Source organism: Eurosta solidaginis, chromosome 5 (genome assembly GCF_040869045.1).
Source record: "Eurosta solidaginis isolate ZX-2024a chromosome 5, ASM4086904v1, whole genome shotgun sequence".
NCBI lineage: Eukaryota > Metazoa > Arthropoda > Insecta > Diptera > Tephritidae > Eurosta > Eurosta solidaginis.
Window position 1 is genome coordinate 248,066,666 of NC_090323.1, and position 21,004 is coordinate 248,087,669.

A 21,004-nucleotide genomic window follows, 5' to 3' on the forward strand; every position below is an offset into this window, starting at 1 on the left:
AAAAAAATCAATGCTGCAGATAAGTCAAGAAGCAACACTTAGAATTGTGAGGGTGAGTATTGTCAAATGCGACTCCATTTTGTAATAATGACTTCACCTATCTGGTTTTATTGTGCCATGGGTGATCCATTCTATTTGAAATTTTGACGTCTATGCAGAAGATATCACACTTGTCTTATCCAAAATGATTGCTACTTTTCGTATGGCACGTCGATATACAGAAATAAGCAAGTATATAAGTATGAAAAAAAAAGATAGTTTAGCTAAATTTTTGTGTTTTGAAATTTCTTTTGTTGTTGCTTAATTTGTGATTTTTTATATTTTCGTTTAAGGCAGTCATTGTATTTTATGGTGTTCTCCTCCAAAATCAAATAATCGTTAAGTGTGCAACGATATTTGTTTTTGGTTTTTTTGCTCTTATAAATGATTGAATGTGTTTTTGTAAAGAGTTTGCAAGTCGAAGAATATGTGCTTCAGCTTATTTTTACGTTTATAAACTTAAAGTTCCACGAGTGGCTTTTCTGGCGCATCACATCTTGAAGCTTTATCATCGTCGCAGGTGCGTTCACTTGCACCCGATTCGGTGGCTGGACTGAGAGGTATTAGCGATTTTGTACTACCAATCATTTCATGTGTATCAACGGTGGGTTCTTCCTGAAAATAAATGAAGAACAGAACCTGTGAGGAAAGTCTGTGACGTGAAAACAGAAGACATGTTTAGTTATAAAATGTGGAAAGTAGTCCAAACCAAAAAATATTAACCAACAATGGTTGTTCGTTGTTGTTGCAAATCGGGGTTTCCCTTGCGTAATGAAGTTACTTTAAAAAAGTTTTAACACACAAACCGCAGCAAATTAAACTCCTATTTCATTTTCGATATTTTAAGAAAATAATTCTATGAATTTTGTAACTGAAGTTAAGCAAACCATAATGCAATAATAAAGGCGATGTCAACAACATAACCTTACTTTTTTGGCAGCTCCATTTACCAGTATTTACGTGTATTACAAAAGCAATAAATTTTGATTGCTTCAATTTTCGTACAAATTTTTCAAGGAAATTTATTTTATGCAAAATTTTCAATATATTCTATTGGGGAATACAACGTTTCGTTATACATATTGTCTAAAAAATTCTGGTAGCGGCTTATATAGTTATTATGTTTCTAAACGTATTGCAAAATCTACTCCGATCGCAGTAGAATTCAAATATGCATGCCGAACTTGTCAAAATAAGGGGAAAACTTCGACGAGATAGGACACCTGAATTTTCATTTAATAATGAACCAAACTGTTTTCAAACAAGTTTTCGAAAAAAATGAAATATTCGAAAAAAGTTTACGAAAGTTTCAACATTTTTTTTTTGGAGTTCTCTTACTTTTTTTCAGTATCCAATGTTGTAACCCAGTTGATTTTAGTCGCAAAAAGTGCAATTAAGAGGTCTCTGAAAATATGCATTGATTTTTGACAGGTTTTTTCGAACGGCACTTGATATTTTCTTCTATAAAAAATGTTTAAATTTTGTAAAAACGTATATCTAAAATGCCTTGGAGAAAAAACCTATCAAAATTCAATGATAATTTTAAGAGGCCTATTAATTGCAGTTTTGCGACTAAAATTAACTGGGTTACAAAATGGGATACTGAAAAAATGAAGAGAACTTCAAATAAAAATTTCGAAACTTTCGTAAAATTTTTTCGAATATTCCATTTTTTTTCGAAAACGATTGTACTTTGTTATGCTAGAATTGATTGGATTATAAAACTGCTTACTCAAAAAAGTTAAGAGATGTCCAAATAAAAAGTTCGAAATTTTCTCGAAATTTCGAATATTTTCGAAAATGCTTTTGAGACTGACGTTTTCTTAAAATATCGAAACAAAAAAGAGAAGAATTTAATTCACGAAATTTGAAAAAAAAAAATGCCACTGCTATTTTTCTGTTCGCTGCTGCATACCCTGAACATATTGTGACGAATATTCCCATCACTAAGTGATACTAGCATCCCCAATTCGATACTAAGCAGCCATTTGTATGTACGTAAACAAACCAATCATCATTTACACATGTACATACAAGGCAGCAGCGAGATAGATACTCATCATCAGCCGAAGTAGTACTCACATATACACACCAACCATGAAGTTGGTGAAGCTACTAGACTTTAGGAGAAATGAGTGGACGAGGCAACAGAGAGTAAAAAAGCCGCGAAAGCTGAGTAGTAAGCAATCTGTTTGACGCGTAAATTAGTTGTGAAGTATAAGTGTTACTGTGAAGTACTCTTAAAGTAGTCTAATAAAGAACATTTTGCATTACTGAATATTGGAGTTATTTATTCAACAGTTTAGCGATTCGAACGTTAGCAGAAGGTTTCAAATAAGCGGAATTTCACTAAATTCGTTACAATAAGTAAGTCTGTCGTTGTTACCTCAATATTTCTGCGTCTAATATCCATATTATCATCTGTCTCATAAATTTGAGCGCCCTGCTTACGTTGCTTGCCACTATAATTATCTTCGACATCCGAGTCTTCCCCTGAGCATACGCAGCGCATTTTTGCATCATCACCGACCTATTGTAGATATTTTGAAAAACAAAAAAATCAAAATTGAATAAATTTCTTATTACTTTACATTTTTATTAAACAAATTTTACCATTTCTCTATTTGTCATTACCTTGACCAATTTTGTGATTATGCATAGTGAAATCGATGAAACCACAAACAAAACAATCGGCACAATTAATGATACCAAAAGCTCGCGATAAACCTTGTCCAAGTCATAGCGTGCAACCACAAATTCCACACCTGGATCCTGTTTTTATTAACGAGAAATAAATATATAAATTTATATAAAATTTTTTGTTAGTGCATCTAATCAACATAAATACATAAAAGATTTTGTGCAAAATGTGCGTGTAGGAAAGGTAAACAAGAAAGCGCCAATTCTGACTCTCACTGTGCTCTTCATACACTTGTTTCTATTAACGATGTCCAGGAGCGTAGTCAGGTTTCAACCACAGGTGGAATACTGGATTGTAAAGGGAAAGGGATGATATATCGATACTTTTCCTACCAGATAAATTTATAAAGATATTTTTAGGGAGCGAGCATCCAAACCCTGATATTATTCGAATTGAGCAAACGTTTCAACTTAAAGTCTCTTCTATACTTAAAATTAGATACAATTCTCCATTAAGTCCCTCAAGCGCAAAGTGCTAGTGCTGTGTGCGTTTCTTGACATTGAAGGAGCTTTCAATAATGTTCCTATGACTGCTTTCGAAAATAAGAAACATCATTATTGTGTTATGGGGGGCAAGGATATCAAAGTAAAGCCATGCCAAAGTGTAGCAGAGTCCCTCCTTGGTTCGGGGTGTAAATACTCAAAGACATCGAATGCAAGCAATCCTTGTAAAGAGAAAATTTCCAGTCACCCTCTTTGACCTTTTGCAGAGTTACCTGGATACGGTGACTAGGTGGTCCGAACCCAACGGACTAGCTATAAACCTGAAAAGTGATCTTACTAAAGTGAGACCTCCCCCATTGGCGATGTATCGTGGATACTATCGGATAGGGTTTAGTAGCTAGCATTCCACTTGAAAAAAGTTATCACCAAAGCTTAATATAGAGTACAAACCAAGAAAGCCACGCTACCGTGGGACAATTGGCAAAAGCTGGATCCTGTTGTTGTTGTTGCAGCGAGAGTTCACTACCCGAAGGTTTTTGGGAAGTGTTATCGATGTTGATTGTCCTTTGCCGAATATAGATCCGGGACGTTCTGGTAACAAGCACCATTAAGGTACTAGTCCGACCATCTCGGTAACGATTAATATGACACGCTAGTACCATGAGGAGTTAAGGATCGCCAGAGCCTCGCTGGCTAAAGTAGCAGGATTCGCCTCACGTAGGTAGGGTTGATAATTGGGTTGCAGAAGCTATGAATTGCGCTTATCAATCCCTTGAATCCCAAGGCTAAAGTAGTGAACTAATTTTATGATGAAGGGGTCCACCCTTTTATGGAGTGCTGTTCTGGCGGGATATACTAGGCACTATTTCTAATATAAAAAGGCTGGAAACCGTGAAACAAAAGGGTTCTGATTGGAATCAACGGAGCTCTTGACACAACACCAACTGTCGCTCTGAACTAAAAGTCGAATATGCACCCGGTGGCAATTTTTGGGAGTTTGACCGAAGTCTGGGCTGTAATTACAGACTAATGAGCATTGGGCACTCCAGCGCTCTTACAAGCGCAGAGATTACTCTGCGCAAGTTTCTGTCCGAGGCGTTGGCTTCCTAACTCATATACTCGAGGAGTGTGGTAGGGAACTTATCAAGGACAGGTTTGAAGCGGGTCATCTGTCAGGTACTCGGAGTCAGCAGCAATTTAAAGCTGCCTGACCATCGCCAAGTTTTCTTAGCAGAGGTCGATGTTAAAAAATATGCAGTTGACGGAATGCTCACCAGTGCGTCATGCTGTAATAAGATTAATGAAATAGGCCATTATTCAAGTGCTAGACTTATCTTTTTTGCTAGATTCATGTAAGGCATCAGTAGTGTTTGTGTGCTGATGGGGTGCTTCCTAATGGAAATCCATGCGTTGCAGCTCGGTATTCTGAAGAGCCCTTGTTATTAAAGCGATTACCAAACATAAGACCACCTACTGTTTTACTTCTTTTGATCCCGTCACATTAACTCCTTTAGAACCGGTTATTTTGTTGAAATCTTTTACTTATATGAAACCAGTTTGTTTTTTACAATCGGTTACGTTCTTGTAACCGGTTACCTTTTTAGAACTGGCAACTTTTTTGAAAGCTGGTCTTATGCGTCCGGAAAATTTAGTACAAAAATTTCAAATTTTTTTTTTATTTATTTCTTTGTCTTTTTTTCTTCATTTCACTTAATCTATTCTGGACGAAACAATTTTTTAGTTTATTTAATAATTTGGGAAAAATTTAAACAACGTGACATCAGGACGGACAAGGCGACAGCTGTTTCGATTATACCTTGTAAATCTCTTCAAAGCCTTTTCTCCCGTGAGTGGGAGTCGAACCCGCACTCCTACGATAGTTGAAATGGTTACAAACGTATGCACGTTGTTTAATTTTTTCCCAAATTATTAAATAAATTATAAAATTAAAAATTGCTTGAAATAAATGTTTCCACACATTTAAAGCAATACGGGCAATCCCCGATTAACTCTTACGGAAACAATTTTTTTCTGGATAGCCTGTTTGAAAATTTCGATTTTCTGGAACTAGTTACTTTTCCGAAAACTTCGACTCTTCGAAAACTAGCAGTTTTTAAGAAGTGGCGATTTTAAATTTTACATTTCATGGCAGAAGAAAACTCAGAGACCTTGCCGTCTTCAATGCAAGAGCGACGTTATTTGTGTTTTCAACTTTTTCTAAAGTATTGTAAAAGTTTTTTTTAATCACTGTCGCCCCGCCTGATTACCTCTCAGAATATACACCCATGACTACATCTGTACGTAAGAAAGTGCATACCTATACTCACTCACCTTATTGTAATAACATTGATAGCGTGACTGTGCCGTATTGTTATCGCCATCGTTGCCATAGCGTGCCACAAAATCTTTACATTCCCCTCGCAGCGTATTCACACAACCCTCTAAATTGATGTATAATTTTTTCCAAGTATAAATAGTTAGATTAGCTTGATTGGGTAGAAATCGTTGTTCTGGATCGATGGGATGAGTGCTATTCGCATAAATACTCCAGAATTGTGTGAAATTCATGAATGGTTGTGGCAGTGTGCCCGATTCTAAAATTGTGCCATTCAGGCAATCTGTAGCGCTGTAAGATGATTGATGATGATGTGAGAATTAGTAATCATTATGAAATATAACTTATTTATTGATCATACAATATTTTATCGCCTTCTCGTCTGACAGTAGCACAATTCGTTAGTAAATGACCATCTTCATCTTTCCAAATTTCGGTGGGCTCAATTTTAACCCCATGTTCGCTGCCGCGTGCTTCATTGAATGCAAGAGCCGAATCGCAATCACCTGTGATAACGGTATCTTCCTAATGATAGGACGAAAAGTGAAATGATTTTTTAAGTGCATGAAAATAAATGGCTAGTACACTTCTTTTTTCCAAAAATTGTTTGTGCTTAGTAATAATTGATCACTTTGCCATTTAAATAATTTTTTGCTTAAACAAGAATAAATTAGTTAAAGGATAATAGAAAAAATGATTATTTGCGGTTATAAAATTGATCAACCAAATAAATGCTTAATCAAATAAGGGATTGCTTTAGAGAAAAAATCAAACAGAAGGAAACGATTGAAATTTCATAAATAATTATGTTAATCATGTGACTAAAAACAAATAAATCAGCTGAAATTAGGCAAAAATAATAAAGTAATTTTTGAATAATGTTGTAAAATTTAAATAATTGAAATTTATGAAAAAACTATATTAATGAAATAAATTATGATAATTTAGATTAGTTAGAAGTGATGAAATATATATATTAATCATTATCTAAGAAATAACATTAAGAAAATAGTTGAAATCTATTAAGCAATTAACTAATCAAAATCAGCAAAAAATAATAAAATTAAAAATAAAAATCAGTAAAAAGCAATAAAATATTCACGCTTATTATGTAATTAAAAAAATAGAAATTATTCCAAAAATTTTATGAATCACTTGATTAATAAAAAATAAATAAAATAGTTAAAAATAATAAATAATCAAAAAAAAAAAGATAAACTGAGTTCCAATTATTACTAAACCGCGTTTAGGCCTATATAGGATAGGTGGTAGCTGCCTTGGTAGGGGAGGCTCACTTGGAAAGCATGAAGGTTCTTTGTGATACCACATTAAAAAACGGGCCTATCTAAAAACTTGCAAGTACAAGATGACTGAGCTTATTCAGAATAGTTTATTAATCACATGACTTCAGAACTTAGTTTAGTAAAAAATTTAAAATAAAAATAATTATGTATTTAAAAAAAATGTATATGGGGAATTCTTTAAATCAGCCACCCCCCCCTGCCCATTTCAGTTTTGGGAAACAAATTTTTTGAGCGCACGAAAAAATTCGTCAAGAAGTGTAGTTTTTTTATCTTGAATTTGAAATTTGACATCGGATTCTTGTTTCGCGACCCCCAAAATATTTCTGATAAGTAATTTGGTCATTATTATTGAGGAATTCTATTTTTTCGATCATTTTTGACTAAAAAATGGCACTTTTTTGCGAGATGCCTCACATTAGACAAATTCTTTCAGGTTAAAGAACTTTATTTTTAAAAACCATCTAACGGCATAAAAAACTACACTTCTTGACGAATTTTTTGGTGTGCTCAAAAAAATTTTTTTCCCAAAATTTAAATTGGCAGGGGGTGGCTGATTTGACAAAGAATTCCCCATATACATAATTAAAGCTATTTAAAAGATTATAAATAAACAATTTTTGTTGTTATACCGGCCTACTGATTAGCAGTTCAAGAAATGGATCTATACAACGAGCTTTGGCAGTTGTCTAATTTTTTATTTCTTCTATTCTAATTTAAAAATTTTTTCAATTAAGAAAAAATTTCTCATAACAATAATAATGATAAAAAATTATTGTTAGGCCTTGAGCTCGATTCGAACCCGCGATTATAAATAAATGTAATCAAATAATTGCACTAATCGTATGATTAATGATACGTTATTTGAATTAAGCTAAAAAATTCAAAAATTCATATCAGTAATGCAATAAAATAAATATAATTGCGATTATAAAAACAATATAATTAATCAGGCGACTTATAAAAATATATTAATTATGTGATTAAAAAATGAAACAACGAAACTATTGAAATTATAAATTATATATTATTCATATAATGAAAAATTAAACAAAAGAAAATTAAATAAATTATTAAAATATTAATATTAATGAATGCATTAATATTAATAAATAAAAGTATTTTAAAAAAACTTGGTTAATCAGATGACTTATGAAAATTTAGATTAGTTAAAAACGATCACCGAAGAAGATTTAATGATGAGCTGTACGAGCTATACGCAGACATCAACATAGTCCAGCGAATTAAAACGCAGCGGCTGCGCTGGCTAGGCCATGTTATGCGAATGAAAGATGATGCTCCGGCCAAGAAAGTGTTTCTATCGGAACCCGCCTATGGAAGCAGAGGTAGAGGGCGGCCCCCACTCCGTTGGAAGGACCAGGTGGAAAACGATTTAAACTCCCTTGGTGTGACCAATTGGCGCCGGTTGGCGGAGCGAAGGAGCGACTGGCGCGCCTTGTTGGACGGCCATAACCGTTTAGACGGTTAAGCGCCAATTAAGTAAGTAAGTAAGTAAAAACGATCAAAAAAATATTAAAGTCATTAAAAAATCAAATGAGAGAAAATAACTTAAATTTTTTATATAATTGTGCTAACCATAATATAAATAACATATCAGTACACTGGTATTAAAAATAAATAAAAAATATTCACGTAATCAAAAGAAAATAACTGAACTTATTCAAATAATCATATCAAATTCATGATATGACTAAAACAAATTTTGATTGCTTAAAAATAATCAAGTTATTAGTCATGAAATTATTTATATATAAATGAATTAGTCATAAGACTGAACAAATTTTTCCGAAATGATCAAAAATATCAGTTGACTTAGAAACAATAAGATTATTAAAAAACTCTGAAATGAATATTCTAATCGTGTACTAAAAAAATTAAATAAAGGAAAATAACTGATTAATAGCAAACATATAAGGTGGCATTAGCAAGGAAATAGTAAAATAGTTATATTAATCATTTAATTAAAACTAATAATTGAAATGAATTCAAAATACTTTGATAATCAGACGAATTATGATAACTAAGATAAGTTAAAACAAATTTAATAAAAATGTTAATCATGTAATTAGAAAATCAAACAAGAGCAAATATTTAAAATTATTGAAATAACTGTATTAATCATTTGATGAAATTAGTTAAAAATAACAAAATAAAGGTAACAAAATAAATGTAAACAAAATATTTAAAATTAAAATTAATCACTGAATTAAGAAGTAGGTTTTATTAACGATTTTGATTTTTAATAATTATCTAACAGATTGGTAATGGGATCTGCTCTCAGTAAAATATTTTCTCTTTATATACTCACATGCATTAACAGCACGTTTATCGATGTTGTTGTAATTTTTGTACAATATCGATCGCATGTAAATGGTTTTTTAATTTTTGTACAATACACACCACGACATTCAAAAAATCCATTCAATTTTGTATTATCTTTGGCGGAGTTTATTGTAGGACCATCAGCTTTGTGATGACACAAAAAGAATTCTGACATATTTTTACAGTGGCCTGTAGAAAAAGGTGTACAAAAAAAGATTGTTATCTATAAAAATTTCCCAAACTTGCAAACTCACCATTCGAACAATTAAATACGCCGCGTATATTATTACAAACTGTGCCGTTATTGCAGTTGAATTTGTTCAAACGATTCATGTCAATCTGAAAAGAAAAAAAGTTTAATAAAAATTTGGTTGAATCATTTCAATACTAAAATAATTCTGTGTGAATAGAGTGGACTCCGTTGAGATAGATATCCCGCTCCCATGTTGCTGTTGTTGTTGTAGCGATAAGGTTGCTCCCCGAAGGCTTTGAGGAGTGTTATCGATGTGATGGTCCTTTGCCGGATACAGGTCCGGTACGCTCCGGTACCACAGCACTATTAAGCTGCTAGCCCGACCATCTCGGGAACGATTTATGTGGTCACATTAAACTTTCAGGCCATTCCTTCCCTCCCCACCCCCAAGATCCATGAGGAGCTTGGTGTCGCCAGAGCCTCGCCTGTTAGTGAAACAGGATTCGCCACGGATAGGTGAGGTTGACAATTGGGTTTGGAGAAGCTATATATTGCGCTGGCAACCTGAAGGGTTGCGCTACACAGCCCCTTGAATCTGGTATTTTAGTCGTCTCTTACGACAGGCATACCTACCGCGGGTATATTCTGATCCCCTAACCCGCTGGGGGGTTCCCGCTCCCATCTTTATTGTCTATGCCAGTAGATAAAATTAATATAGTTTTCAATAATATTCCGTTTGACTCATAAATTTTAGTAATGCCCATATTTATTAGTATACATTAAAGATATATAAATAACAAACTTTGCAAATTTAATTATTTTTTATCAAATCTTTGACGAGTACGTTCAACAAAAGTTCATTATTGTAATACTTTTCCTACGTTTGCACCAATCAAATTAGAAAACGGAAATATGAACCCGAATTTCAGCGTTTAAATAAGCAAAATAACTAACTTTTCTCATGACGCAACTGGAAACAAATTCATTGCAGTCATTACACGTTAACTACCCATCCGTCTGGCATTTCCGTCATATGAACACATACATGCTTACAAATATGTCATTCGAACTTCGAAATTGATTCATAAAAGTGGTTAAACTTTTTTTTTTGTGTTGTCATTTGCTACTCCGCAGCAGCAGTAGCAACGAAAAATGTGCTCTACTACGCTCATCGAATAGAGCATGGAGTAGAGCCATAGCATAAAAAATGATAAAATTTTGCTGGCTCTTCTATGAGCTACGCCGTGCTTTAAGGCGAAGCAAATAGAAGAATAAAAACTATAAACGATATAATATTTGTAGCCGAGAGAAAGCAATACAAAATTGCGTAGATATTTGCTCCGTTGGGCGTTCGTGGTAATTTTGCAATCGTCGGAGCTTACTTCAATATCGTTCCGTAGTTGCGGTAGTTTCGGAATCGTTTAAGAGTATTTTTGGAATGGTAACATGGATTATTTGGGGGAGTTTCGCGGTTAAAAGGGATGATCTCTGAAACTATTTTGGGGTCATCTCCGGGTCATTTTAAGTGATACTACGGGCTCATTTTTGGATCACATAGAAAGGACTCCTAATGATTACTTCGGGGTCATTGGAGGATCCTCTCGGGTGATTTGAGTAACGCTCTCGGGATGCTCACACGGTCATTTGGGTTCATTTCGGGATGATTTTCGGGACTATTTTTGGGTCCTCCTGGAACGATTTGGTGGTGATTTCGGGATGATTTTTGTGGTCGTCCCGAGGTAATTTGAAGGTTACTTCTGGATGATTCTTAGGACTGTATCGGGGTCCTTCCGAGGTCTTCCGGAGATTACTTCAAACCAAATTTTGGGTAATTTTGAACGTTTTTGGGTACTATATAGAGGACCTTCCAGGATTGTTTCGGGATCTATTCGGGATAAATTTTGGGTAAGAGGCTCATAGGTTTTTTACAATAAATTCTATTTAGAATGAGTATTGAAACGATCTTTGGCGCAATACTCTTTCTCGCCAAAAGAAAGGCTTCTACCGAAGATGTGCGTAATCGGTTGATTCACGCCCAATTTTTATATCTCAACTATATTTCATGGATATAATTCTTTAATATTTCAGTACCTAATTAAGATGTTATCTTAAGTTTTGGTATTTAGACTGTTTGTAGATAGGTTACTTAATCGGCATTAAAATTTTTAAACGAGCGCGTAGCATAGCCGCTTTGTTTATTACGTTCCTTCCAGAGAGGAAAGAGGCGGGCGGCCTAAGTAACTGTGGGGTTTTTAGTCAGGAAACCCGATCTTCATAGTGTTTTCCAAGCGGAAAAGATGCAAAGTCTGGGATGATATTTAGCACTACCATGGTTGATGCACTTTAAATCAACACAAATAGGCTCTGCGCTTGACTGTGGCGCGATTGGAAATGGCTGACCTCGTTTGCGATTTCCGAATCATATCAATATCCTAGGAAACTTTAACTCTGATATCGCAAGTAACTTTCACTCTGATTTCTAAGCCCGATTGGCTACAATTGCCTGCAGGTATTGTGGAGTTTTGCTGTTCATCTTTAGTCTGCTCTTGTTCAGATGGGCATCGAATTAGCTAGCAAACGTTGGACATTTCCTGTTGAAAAGTAGCGATATCCCTCTTGTCGAAAGGGGATGGCGGGCGGTCTGTAAAAATAATTGTGTTTACTAAAGTTCGTCTGACCTTGTCGTTGTGGAGTCAGTGAGTCACTTCATGCCTAACTGCCCTACTTTTGACAAAACTAGGCAAAAGTTGTTCGGTTTCGGTTGACACTGATTTCACAGAGACTTGAACAAATTAATCGGGATTAGTCATATTCGAAACTACATCATCTCCACGCAGCGATTCTGCTAGTGGACACGGACCTTCATATAATCTCAGTAAGCTTCTCCTACTGGCGTAAATACAACTCAACCTAATCTAACCTATCCTTACTTCTATTGAAAAGTTCAGAAATATGAGTTAAAAATAAACAAATAAAGAGTTAGACTTAAGAGGACATAAAGACAAACAATTACTTTTTTTTAACTTCTGACCGAAATAAAACCTTTGACAAACCGGAGTTAAACGGATATAGATTTGCGGAACGAAATCCAGCGAAACCCAATACCGAGTCTTTATTTTAAAATAATAATTTCTCGAACTAATTCCGAAAAAGTAAATTTGTGGAGCACTCTAATATTGATATTGCAGCCATTGGCTTAAACTTGAAACCTGCTAACTAATAATAAGCAAAAATCCACATGGCAAGGAAAGAAGTATTTGAATTTTTTTTCTTTGAGAGCATAAATATAAGGGAAGTTAAAAAAACAGTTAGTTAACATTGTTTTTGGCTACTATGTGACGTCACAGCTTCGCCTGATCGATACGCTACCTTCTGCTCTATCAAACTGCATCAAAATTTCAGTTTAAACTTAGCACGTTCACACTCTAAGCTGACGATATGTTGCATATGCTGTAACAAAAATTGTACTCAACAATATCCCGTGAACATTTTCAATAACACTCATGTGCACTTGAAGTAAAACAGGTAAGGACGTGACTGTCTTCAGTTGTGCCGAAGTCTTCATACCTTTCATGAAAGGGGCTGAACAATAATCTTATCCCATTCGTAATATCCAAATATATAAGATATGAATTATATAGTGAACAGATTGATGTATATACCTATGCGATTTTTAAGATAAATATAAAACAAACAACTAAGGAAGGCTAAGTTCGGGTGTAACCGAACATTACATACTCAGCTGGGGGATTTGGACATAAAATAAGGGAAATCGCCATGTTGGAAAATGGAAAATGAACCTAGGGTAACCCTGGAATGTGTTTGCACGATATGGATATCAAATGAAAGGTGTTAATGATTATTTAAAAGGGAGTGGCCTTAGTTCTATATGTGGACGCCTTTCCGAGACATCGCCATAAAGGTGGATCAGGGGTGACTCTATAATGTGTTTGTACGATATGGGTATCAAATTAAAGGTATTAATGAGGGTTTTAAAAGAGAGTGGCCCTTAGTTGTATATGTGAAGGCGTTTTCGAGATATCGACCAAAATGTGAAGCAGCGTGACCCAGAACATCATTTATCGGGTACCGCTAATTTATTTATATATATAATACTACAGCAAGTATTCCTGCCAAGATTCCAAGGGCTTTTGATTTCGCCCTGAAAAAGTTTTTCATTTTCTTCTACTTTATATGGTAGGTGTCACACCCATTTTACAAAGCTTTTTCTAAAGTTACATTTTGCGTCAATAAACCAATCCAATTACCATGTTTCATCTCTTTTTTCATATTTGGTATAGAGTTATGGCATTTTTTTCATTTTTCGTAATTTTCGATATCGAAAAAGTGGGCGTGGTCATAGTCGGATTTCGGCCATTTTTTATACCAAGATAAAGTGAGTTCAGATAAGTACGTGAACTAAGTTTAGTAAAGATATATCGATTACTCAAGTTATCGTGTTAACGGCCGAGCAGAAGGACTGACGGTTGACTGTGTATAAAAACTGGGCGTGGCTTCAACCGATTTCGCCCATTTTCACAGAAAACAGCTAGCAAATTTCGAAGGGATTGGTAAATTTTTGTTTCAACTTTTGTTCTAGACAAATTAAATGAAAAAGGGCGGAGCCACGCCCATTTTGAAATTTTCTTTTTTTTTTGTATTTTGTTGCACCATATTACTGGAGTTGAATGCGGACATAATTTATTTATATACTGTAAAGATATTAAATTTTTTGTTAAAATTTTACTTTAAATATTTTTTTTTTAAGTGGGCGTTTTCGTCGTCCAGTTTTGCTAATTTTTATTTAGCGTACATATAGTAATAAGAGTAACGCTCCTGCTAAATTTGGCTCTTCACCGACTGCCAAATTACAGCAAGCAAAACTTTTAAATTACCTTCTTTTAAAAGTGTCCAAAATTTTACTAATTTTCTATTCTGCGTCATAAGGTCAATCCACCTACCACGTTTAATCGCTTTATCCGTTTTTGGTAATGGATTATCGCACTTTTTCGGTTTTTCGAAATTTTCGATATCGAAAAAGTGGGCGTGGTTATAGTACGAAAAGCTTGTTATCTGAACAATCGGTGGTGGGGGATATATGCTATATATACGACCCACCTCATACATTTTTTCAGACAACAATATGTGCAATATACGAAAGCATATTGTGAAGTTTGAAGCTTCAATCCTAAAAAGCAGTTGTATGGGGATATATGCTACAGTGATCATCTCTTTTAATGCCTTACAATTTTGAGATTCGTGACAAACTTAATATACCATTTAATTTTCACGAAAGGTATAAAAAAACGCTGTGCTTGTCAGTGGCATAAAAGCACATTGTACCATACAAGTAAACAAGTAACAGTTAAAGCACACAGCACGTAGCCTCATCAATTTTCATTTCCTCTCCAAAAAATTGGTAGTAAAATTAAGTTTTGATCAACTTACCATAGCGCAGGATGTATTGGCAATTCGTGTGCAATTATTTAGCTGTATATCGGTACCGTTACGTCGCACCACCGAATGTATTTGTGGACAAAAGCCGCTGGTACGCGTTAAACACCATTCACCACACGAGGCCCAGGGGCAATTATTTGGCATTTGACGATCAACTGTTTGGCACATCACAGGATCGAGCTCGAAACCGGATTTAAATGCTCTGCAAAGGAAATAGTTTGGACGTATTTAGAAAGCTTATAAAATAAAAAATAAAACATTTAAGCATTGAGAAAAGAAGAATTTTGAATCAGGACTTTCCGGGTTTGTGAAGCATAAGAGAATCTTTAGCACAATATGCTTACACCAAAAAAAATCAGCCGATACTGCATTCCATAGGCTGATTATGAATATAGCAAAAGTCCTCGAATATCAAGAATATGCTCGAGGTGTTTTACTGGACATTGCCGAGACTTTCAACAATGTCTCAAATAAGCAATCATGGACAGTCTCAACTCGATTGAAGTACATCCGGTCTTAACAAATTCGATCAAATTGGTTCGGCTCGCAATGGGGTCTAAAGACCAGAGAATCTGTAAACAAATGTATACCGCTGGTCATAAAAAATGCTTAGCTTGTTCAACAGACGACCACTCAAACCCATAGCGTATACTTACTTACTTACTTACTTAATTAGAGCTTAACCGTCTAAACGGTTATGGCCGTCCAACAAGGCGCGCCAGTTGCTCCTTCGCTGCGCCAACCGGCGCCAATTGGTCACACCAAGGGAGTTTAAATCGTTTTCCACCTGGTCCTTCCAACGGAGTGGGGGCCGCCCTCTACCTCTGCTTCCATAGGCGGCTTCCGATAGAAACACTTTCTTGGACGGAGCATCATCTTTCATTCGCATAACATGGCCTAGCCAGCGCAGCCGCAGCGTTTTAATTCGCTGGACTATGTTGATGTCTGCGTATAGCTCGTACAGCTCATCATTAAATCTTCTTCGGTACTCGCCATCGCCAACGCGTAGAGGTCCATAAATCTTTCGAAGAACTTTTCTCTCGAACACTCCCAAAGCCGCTTCATCTGCTGTTGTCATGGTCCATGTTTCTGCCCCATATAGCAGGACGGGTACGATAAGTGACTTGTAGAGTATGATTTTCGTTCGCCGAGAGAGGACTTTACTTTTCAATTGCCTACCTAGTTCAAAGTAACATTTATTGGCAAGATTGATTCTTCGCTGGATTTCAGTGCTGATGTTGTTGCTAGTGTTGATGCTGGTTCCCAAATAAACGAAGTCTTTTACTATTTCGAAATTATGGCTGCCAACAGTAGCGTGGTTGCCAAGGCGCATATGCGCTGACTCTTTGCTCGATGCCAGCAGGTACTTCGTTTTGTCCTCATTCACCATCAAACCCATCTTTACCGCTTATTTGTCCAGTTTGGAGTAAGCAAAACTAACAGCGCGGGTGTTTAGGCCGATGATATCAATGTAATCAGCATATGCCAGTAATTGCACGCTTTTATACTATATTGTTCCAGTGCGGTTAAGTTCTGCAGCTAGTATAATTTTCTCCAGCATCAAATTAAAGAAATCGCACGATAGGGGGTCACCCTGTCTGAAACCTCGTTTAGTTTCGAACGGCTCGGAGAGGTCCTTCCCAATTCTGACTGAGCTGATGGTGTTGCTCAACGTCATTTGGCACAGCCGTATAAGTTTTGCGGGGAAACCAAATTCAGACATAGCGGCATATAGGCAGCTCCTTTTCGTGCTGTCGAAGGCGGCTTTAAAGTCGACGAAGAGGTGATGTGTGTCGATTCTCTTTCCACGGGTTGTTTTCAAGATTTGGCGCATTGTGAAAATCTGGTCGATGGTAGATTTACCAGGTCTGAAGCCGCACTGATAAGGTCCAATCAGCCGGTTCACGGTGGGCTTCAATCTTTCGCACAATACACTTGAAAGGACCTTTTATGCGATATTAAGAAAGCTTATTCCACGATAGTTGGTGCATTTTGCAGTATCCCCCTTCTTGTGGACTGGGCAAAGAACACTTAGATTCCAACCGTCGGGCATGCTTTCGTCCGCCCATATTTTGCTAAGAAGCTGCTGCATGCGCCTTACCAACTCCTCGCCGCCGAACTTGAATAGCTCCGCAGGCAATCCATCAGCGCCCACGGCCTTGTTATTTTTCAATCTGGTTATTGCTATTCTAACTTCGTCATAATCGGGCGGGGGGACATATATTCCATCATCATCGATTGCGGGATCGGGTTCTTCATCTCTGCGCGGTGAATTGCTGCCTCCATTTATGAGAGCAGAGAAGTATTCGCTCCATAATCTAAGCACTCTCTGGACATCAGTTACAAGGTCGCCGTTTTCATTCCTACAGGAGTTTGCCCCGGTCTTAAAACCTTCCGTCTGTCGCCGTATTTTTTGGTAGAATTTTCGGGCGTTATTCCTGGTGGCTAGCAGCTCAAGCTCCTCGCACTCACGCCTTTCTGCTTCTGCTTTCTTCTTCCTGAAAAGGCGTCTCGCTTCCCTTTTCAACTCACGATAGCGTTCACACACTCCTCTTGTCGCGCTCGCTTTTAACGTAGCCCTGTAGGCAGCGTCTTTTCTTTCGGTTGCAACGCGGCATTCTTCATCATACCAGTTGTTTTTTCGTGGCCGCCGGTAACCAATTTTTTCCTCGGCGGCAGTACGAAGTGCTTTGGAGATATGCTCCCACTGCTCCTGTATTCCTTCAGGATGAGTTGTGCTCTCAGAGAGCAGGTGTGAGAGTCGAGTTGCGAAATCATTGGCAGTCTGTTGTGATTGAAGCTTTTCGACGTCTAGCTTTCCTTGTATTTTTTGTTCCTTGGGTGCGTATTTTGGTTGCAACGAGATAATGGTCCGAGTCGATGTTAGGTCCTCGGATCGTGCGCACATCTAAAACACTGGAGGCATGCCGTCCGTCTATCACAACGTGATCGATCTGATTGCGAGTATTTCGATCAGGAGACAGCCATGTAGCTTGATGTATCTTTTTATGCATGAACCTCGTGCTGGATATGGCCATGTTTCGAGCACCGGCAAAGTCAATCAGCCTCAGTCCGTTAGGAGAAGTTTCATTGTGTAGGCTGAACTTTCCGACTGTAGGGCCAAAAACACCTTCTTTGCCCACCCTGGCGTTAAAGTCGCCAAGCACGACTTTTATATCATGACGGGGTCAGCGCTCGTATGTGCGTTCTAATTGTTCATAAAAAGTGTCTTTCACCTCATCGTCTTTCTCCTCTGTCGGCGCATGGGCGCAGATGAATGATATATTAAAAAATTTTCCTTTTATTCGGATAGCGGCGAGACGCTCGTCCGCAGGCCTGAACGCCAGCACTTGGCGACAAAGTCTCTCTTCCACCACGAATCCGACGCCGAAACTGCGCTTGTTCGCATGGCCACTCCAATATATGTCACAATTTCAGATACAAAGAATCAGCGCTCTCATAGATCAGGCGTTGCAGGTTGAACATGCCTAAGCATCTGGAGTCGAGTTAACCACCAATGCGGAAAAAAATTATCTAGTATTATTTACTAGGAAAAATAAGACTTCTTATTGGATTAGCCTAATTTTAGAAAGGTAATCCTACGATAAAAATACATCACAAAATATCTAGGAATTATACTAGATAGTAAGTTGTCGTGGAAACTTCATGTCGAAGAAGGCCTCTGTGACACTATATGAATGCAAGAGGATGCCAGGATGCACGTGGGACCAGTTCCAAACTATCTCATTTTGCATTTACGGCAATTGTCAAGCCCATACTTTATTTGGTCGACAGCCACACAAAAACGTACGCATACCAAAAAAACTAGAGCGCTATGAAGATTATAAATGCTTAGCATAACGGAAGCTTTAAAAACTACCCTGACACAGCAGCATTGGATGCCATTCTGCACATCCCGCCTACAGATCTAATGACCAAAAATATAGCTTTCTAAAACAAGGATTAAGGCCACCGGACAGCTGAGTGCAAGCCGTCTGAGCTTCGAAAGAGATCTTAATTCACAATGATCGGAGGGTTGGCACAAGGGTGACGAAATGACGGAGCATACTATACACTTGTTGGTTCCAAATAAACGTTAACGGTGGAGTATGTTTTTTACTATGTCGGATATTACAACCGTGAAGTAAGCAGCAGAAATCCTGGAGAAAGTGTGCCTAAGCTGCAGACGCGTAAATATGTATCTTAGACTGGGTCGATTTATTAACCCATATCGCCTCATCGATTTTTCAATAGGATTTTGGCTCAGGAAAAAAAGTTCCACTACGCATACCCAAAAAAATAATTTTCGAGCCTGCGAAATTTCATTTTTTCGACTAAAAAATTTTCATTTGATTGTAAAATTTTCATGTGTACCCTGCCCCACCAAAAAATGTCCGCTAAAAACGTTGTCGATAACAGTTTTTTGACAAAAAAAAAATTATTTTTATCAGACAATTTTGGGTCGGACAGGGTATACATATGAACATTTTTTTTTAGGTCATGAAAAAACATTAAAATACAAAGTCGCAAAAAAGTCAAAAAAATGAAATTTCGCAGGCTCGGAAATTATTTTTTTGGGTATGGGTAGTGGAATTTTTTTTTCCTGAGCCCAAATCCTATCGAAAAATCGATGGCGCGGTATCGGTTAACTTTCGTCCATATAAATCGGCCCAGTCTAATATATATTGATATTAGAGGAAAATTGCAAAATGTGCTCATGGCGATGGTTGCTATGATATCTTACTGAATTTCACTTCTTCGAGCTGGCTCTTCGGGAGCTGAGTTTTGAACTCGAAATTTCCAATATTTATAATTCATATGAATGCCCCGCTGCAAGCTTTGTAAATTGCTTTTTTGTTGCTATACCTTTTATACACAATTTGTTATATATGTATAGTACATGTTTTTTAAACCAAATTGTATGGAATATTTCCAGGCGTGTTCGACAGAACTTAAGAACACACTGTTAAAAATGTAATGTGCATATGATTCATCAAGCAGTAGAAGCGCCGAAAGAAGCAGTTGGCAGCAAAATTTCTAAGATCATGTGCAAATCTTACGATATTAGACTTCCAAAGCTGCTCACATCCCTAAAGACTTAAGGCTCACGATGGGCATACTAACTGGATGTTGCTTTCTGGCGCCACTTTCGTATAACAGTAACAACAGATGTAAAAAGTGCGGGCTGCAGTAAGAAACGGCTGAGCACGATTCTGTGTTCGTCATCTGCGCTCGCTAGTTCAAGGCTCCAAAGTCGCGCGACTTTTCATTCCACATATTCCCGTGTGATGCTACTTTTCCTAATTCTGGTTTCATTACAGTGCAAAATCGTTGAACTGGCGAGGATTCCTTTGAAATAAGTTGCTTGAAATAATTGCTATATAGTATGGTTATGGTCGTTTTCCCGAAATGGTCATAAGATCAAACAGAAATTTCCTATATAAAGTCCAGTTAACAAAGGTCATTACGTCAATTTGATCTTATAACGATTTGTCTCCCCACCAACAAAATATTTCATTCATCGTCGACACCGCGGTGAAAGCTGTAAACTTAATCATTAAATATTCTGGATTTTGAAAAGTTATGAAAATATATGGAGACAGCAGCACTCAATGATTTTATTGAAGCTATCAGCTTTTATGTTTTAGTAATTTTTTGCGATTCTGAATAATAAATACGTGTTCAGAAATCGTCTCCCTTTCCTCAGCAACTAAAATTCCTTTTGAATGTAAAGTGGAGTTAGCAGCTTTAACGGCGGCGTCGACGGTTGTATTGTCTAATGTTTACTCACTTGAGTGATGGCGAATAAATGGCTACGCTCAGGTAGACAATCGAGACGCAAGACAAAACCATTGTCAGTTGGCAAAGACAAATGGCGCGACAGATGCGTTTATCTTGTTCTGGTATGAGACGTGGTTTATCCTTGCGCCGACCCATATGTAGACTTTTTGAAATTTCAAATGTGCGAATTTAATGCTATGTATGTATATTTGTATGTATTGATAAATTCGTATATTATTAACGGTGGTTCTCACATTAAGTGGGTTGATTGATTAACTGTGAGCTGGGGTTAAGCAGCACTTTGTAACTTCAAACCAGGTGATTGCATTGAATTCTTAATCATAAGATTTTAATTTCATGGTACGCGTTGTGAATGTTGTTGTTGTTATTGTAATAGTAGGTTGGGTGAGA

At 36.7% G+C, this 21,004-nt stretch overlaps 1 protein-coding gene across 1 annotated transcript; it reads right to left on the bottom strand.

The window, feature by feature from the left end:
- Window positions 1-477: 477 nt before the first annotated feature.
- Window positions 478-20,749, bottom strand: Teh4 (tipE homolog 4). Its single transcript, XM_067757570.1, has 9 exons — window positions 20,604-20,749; window positions 14,804-15,014; window positions 9,417-9,501; window positions 9,149-9,351; window positions 5,880-6,043; window positions 5,515-5,809; window positions 2,674-2,811; window positions 2,426-2,569; window positions 478-654 (listed from the first exon to the last, which is right to left on the bottom strand). The coding sequence occupies exons 1-9, from the start codon at window positions 20,747-20,749 to the stop codon at window positions 499-501; spliced, it is 1,542 nt and encodes a 513-aa protein (XP_067613671.1). The 3' UTR covers window positions 478-498.
- Between the last annotated feature and the right edge of the window lie 255 nt (window positions 20,750-21,004).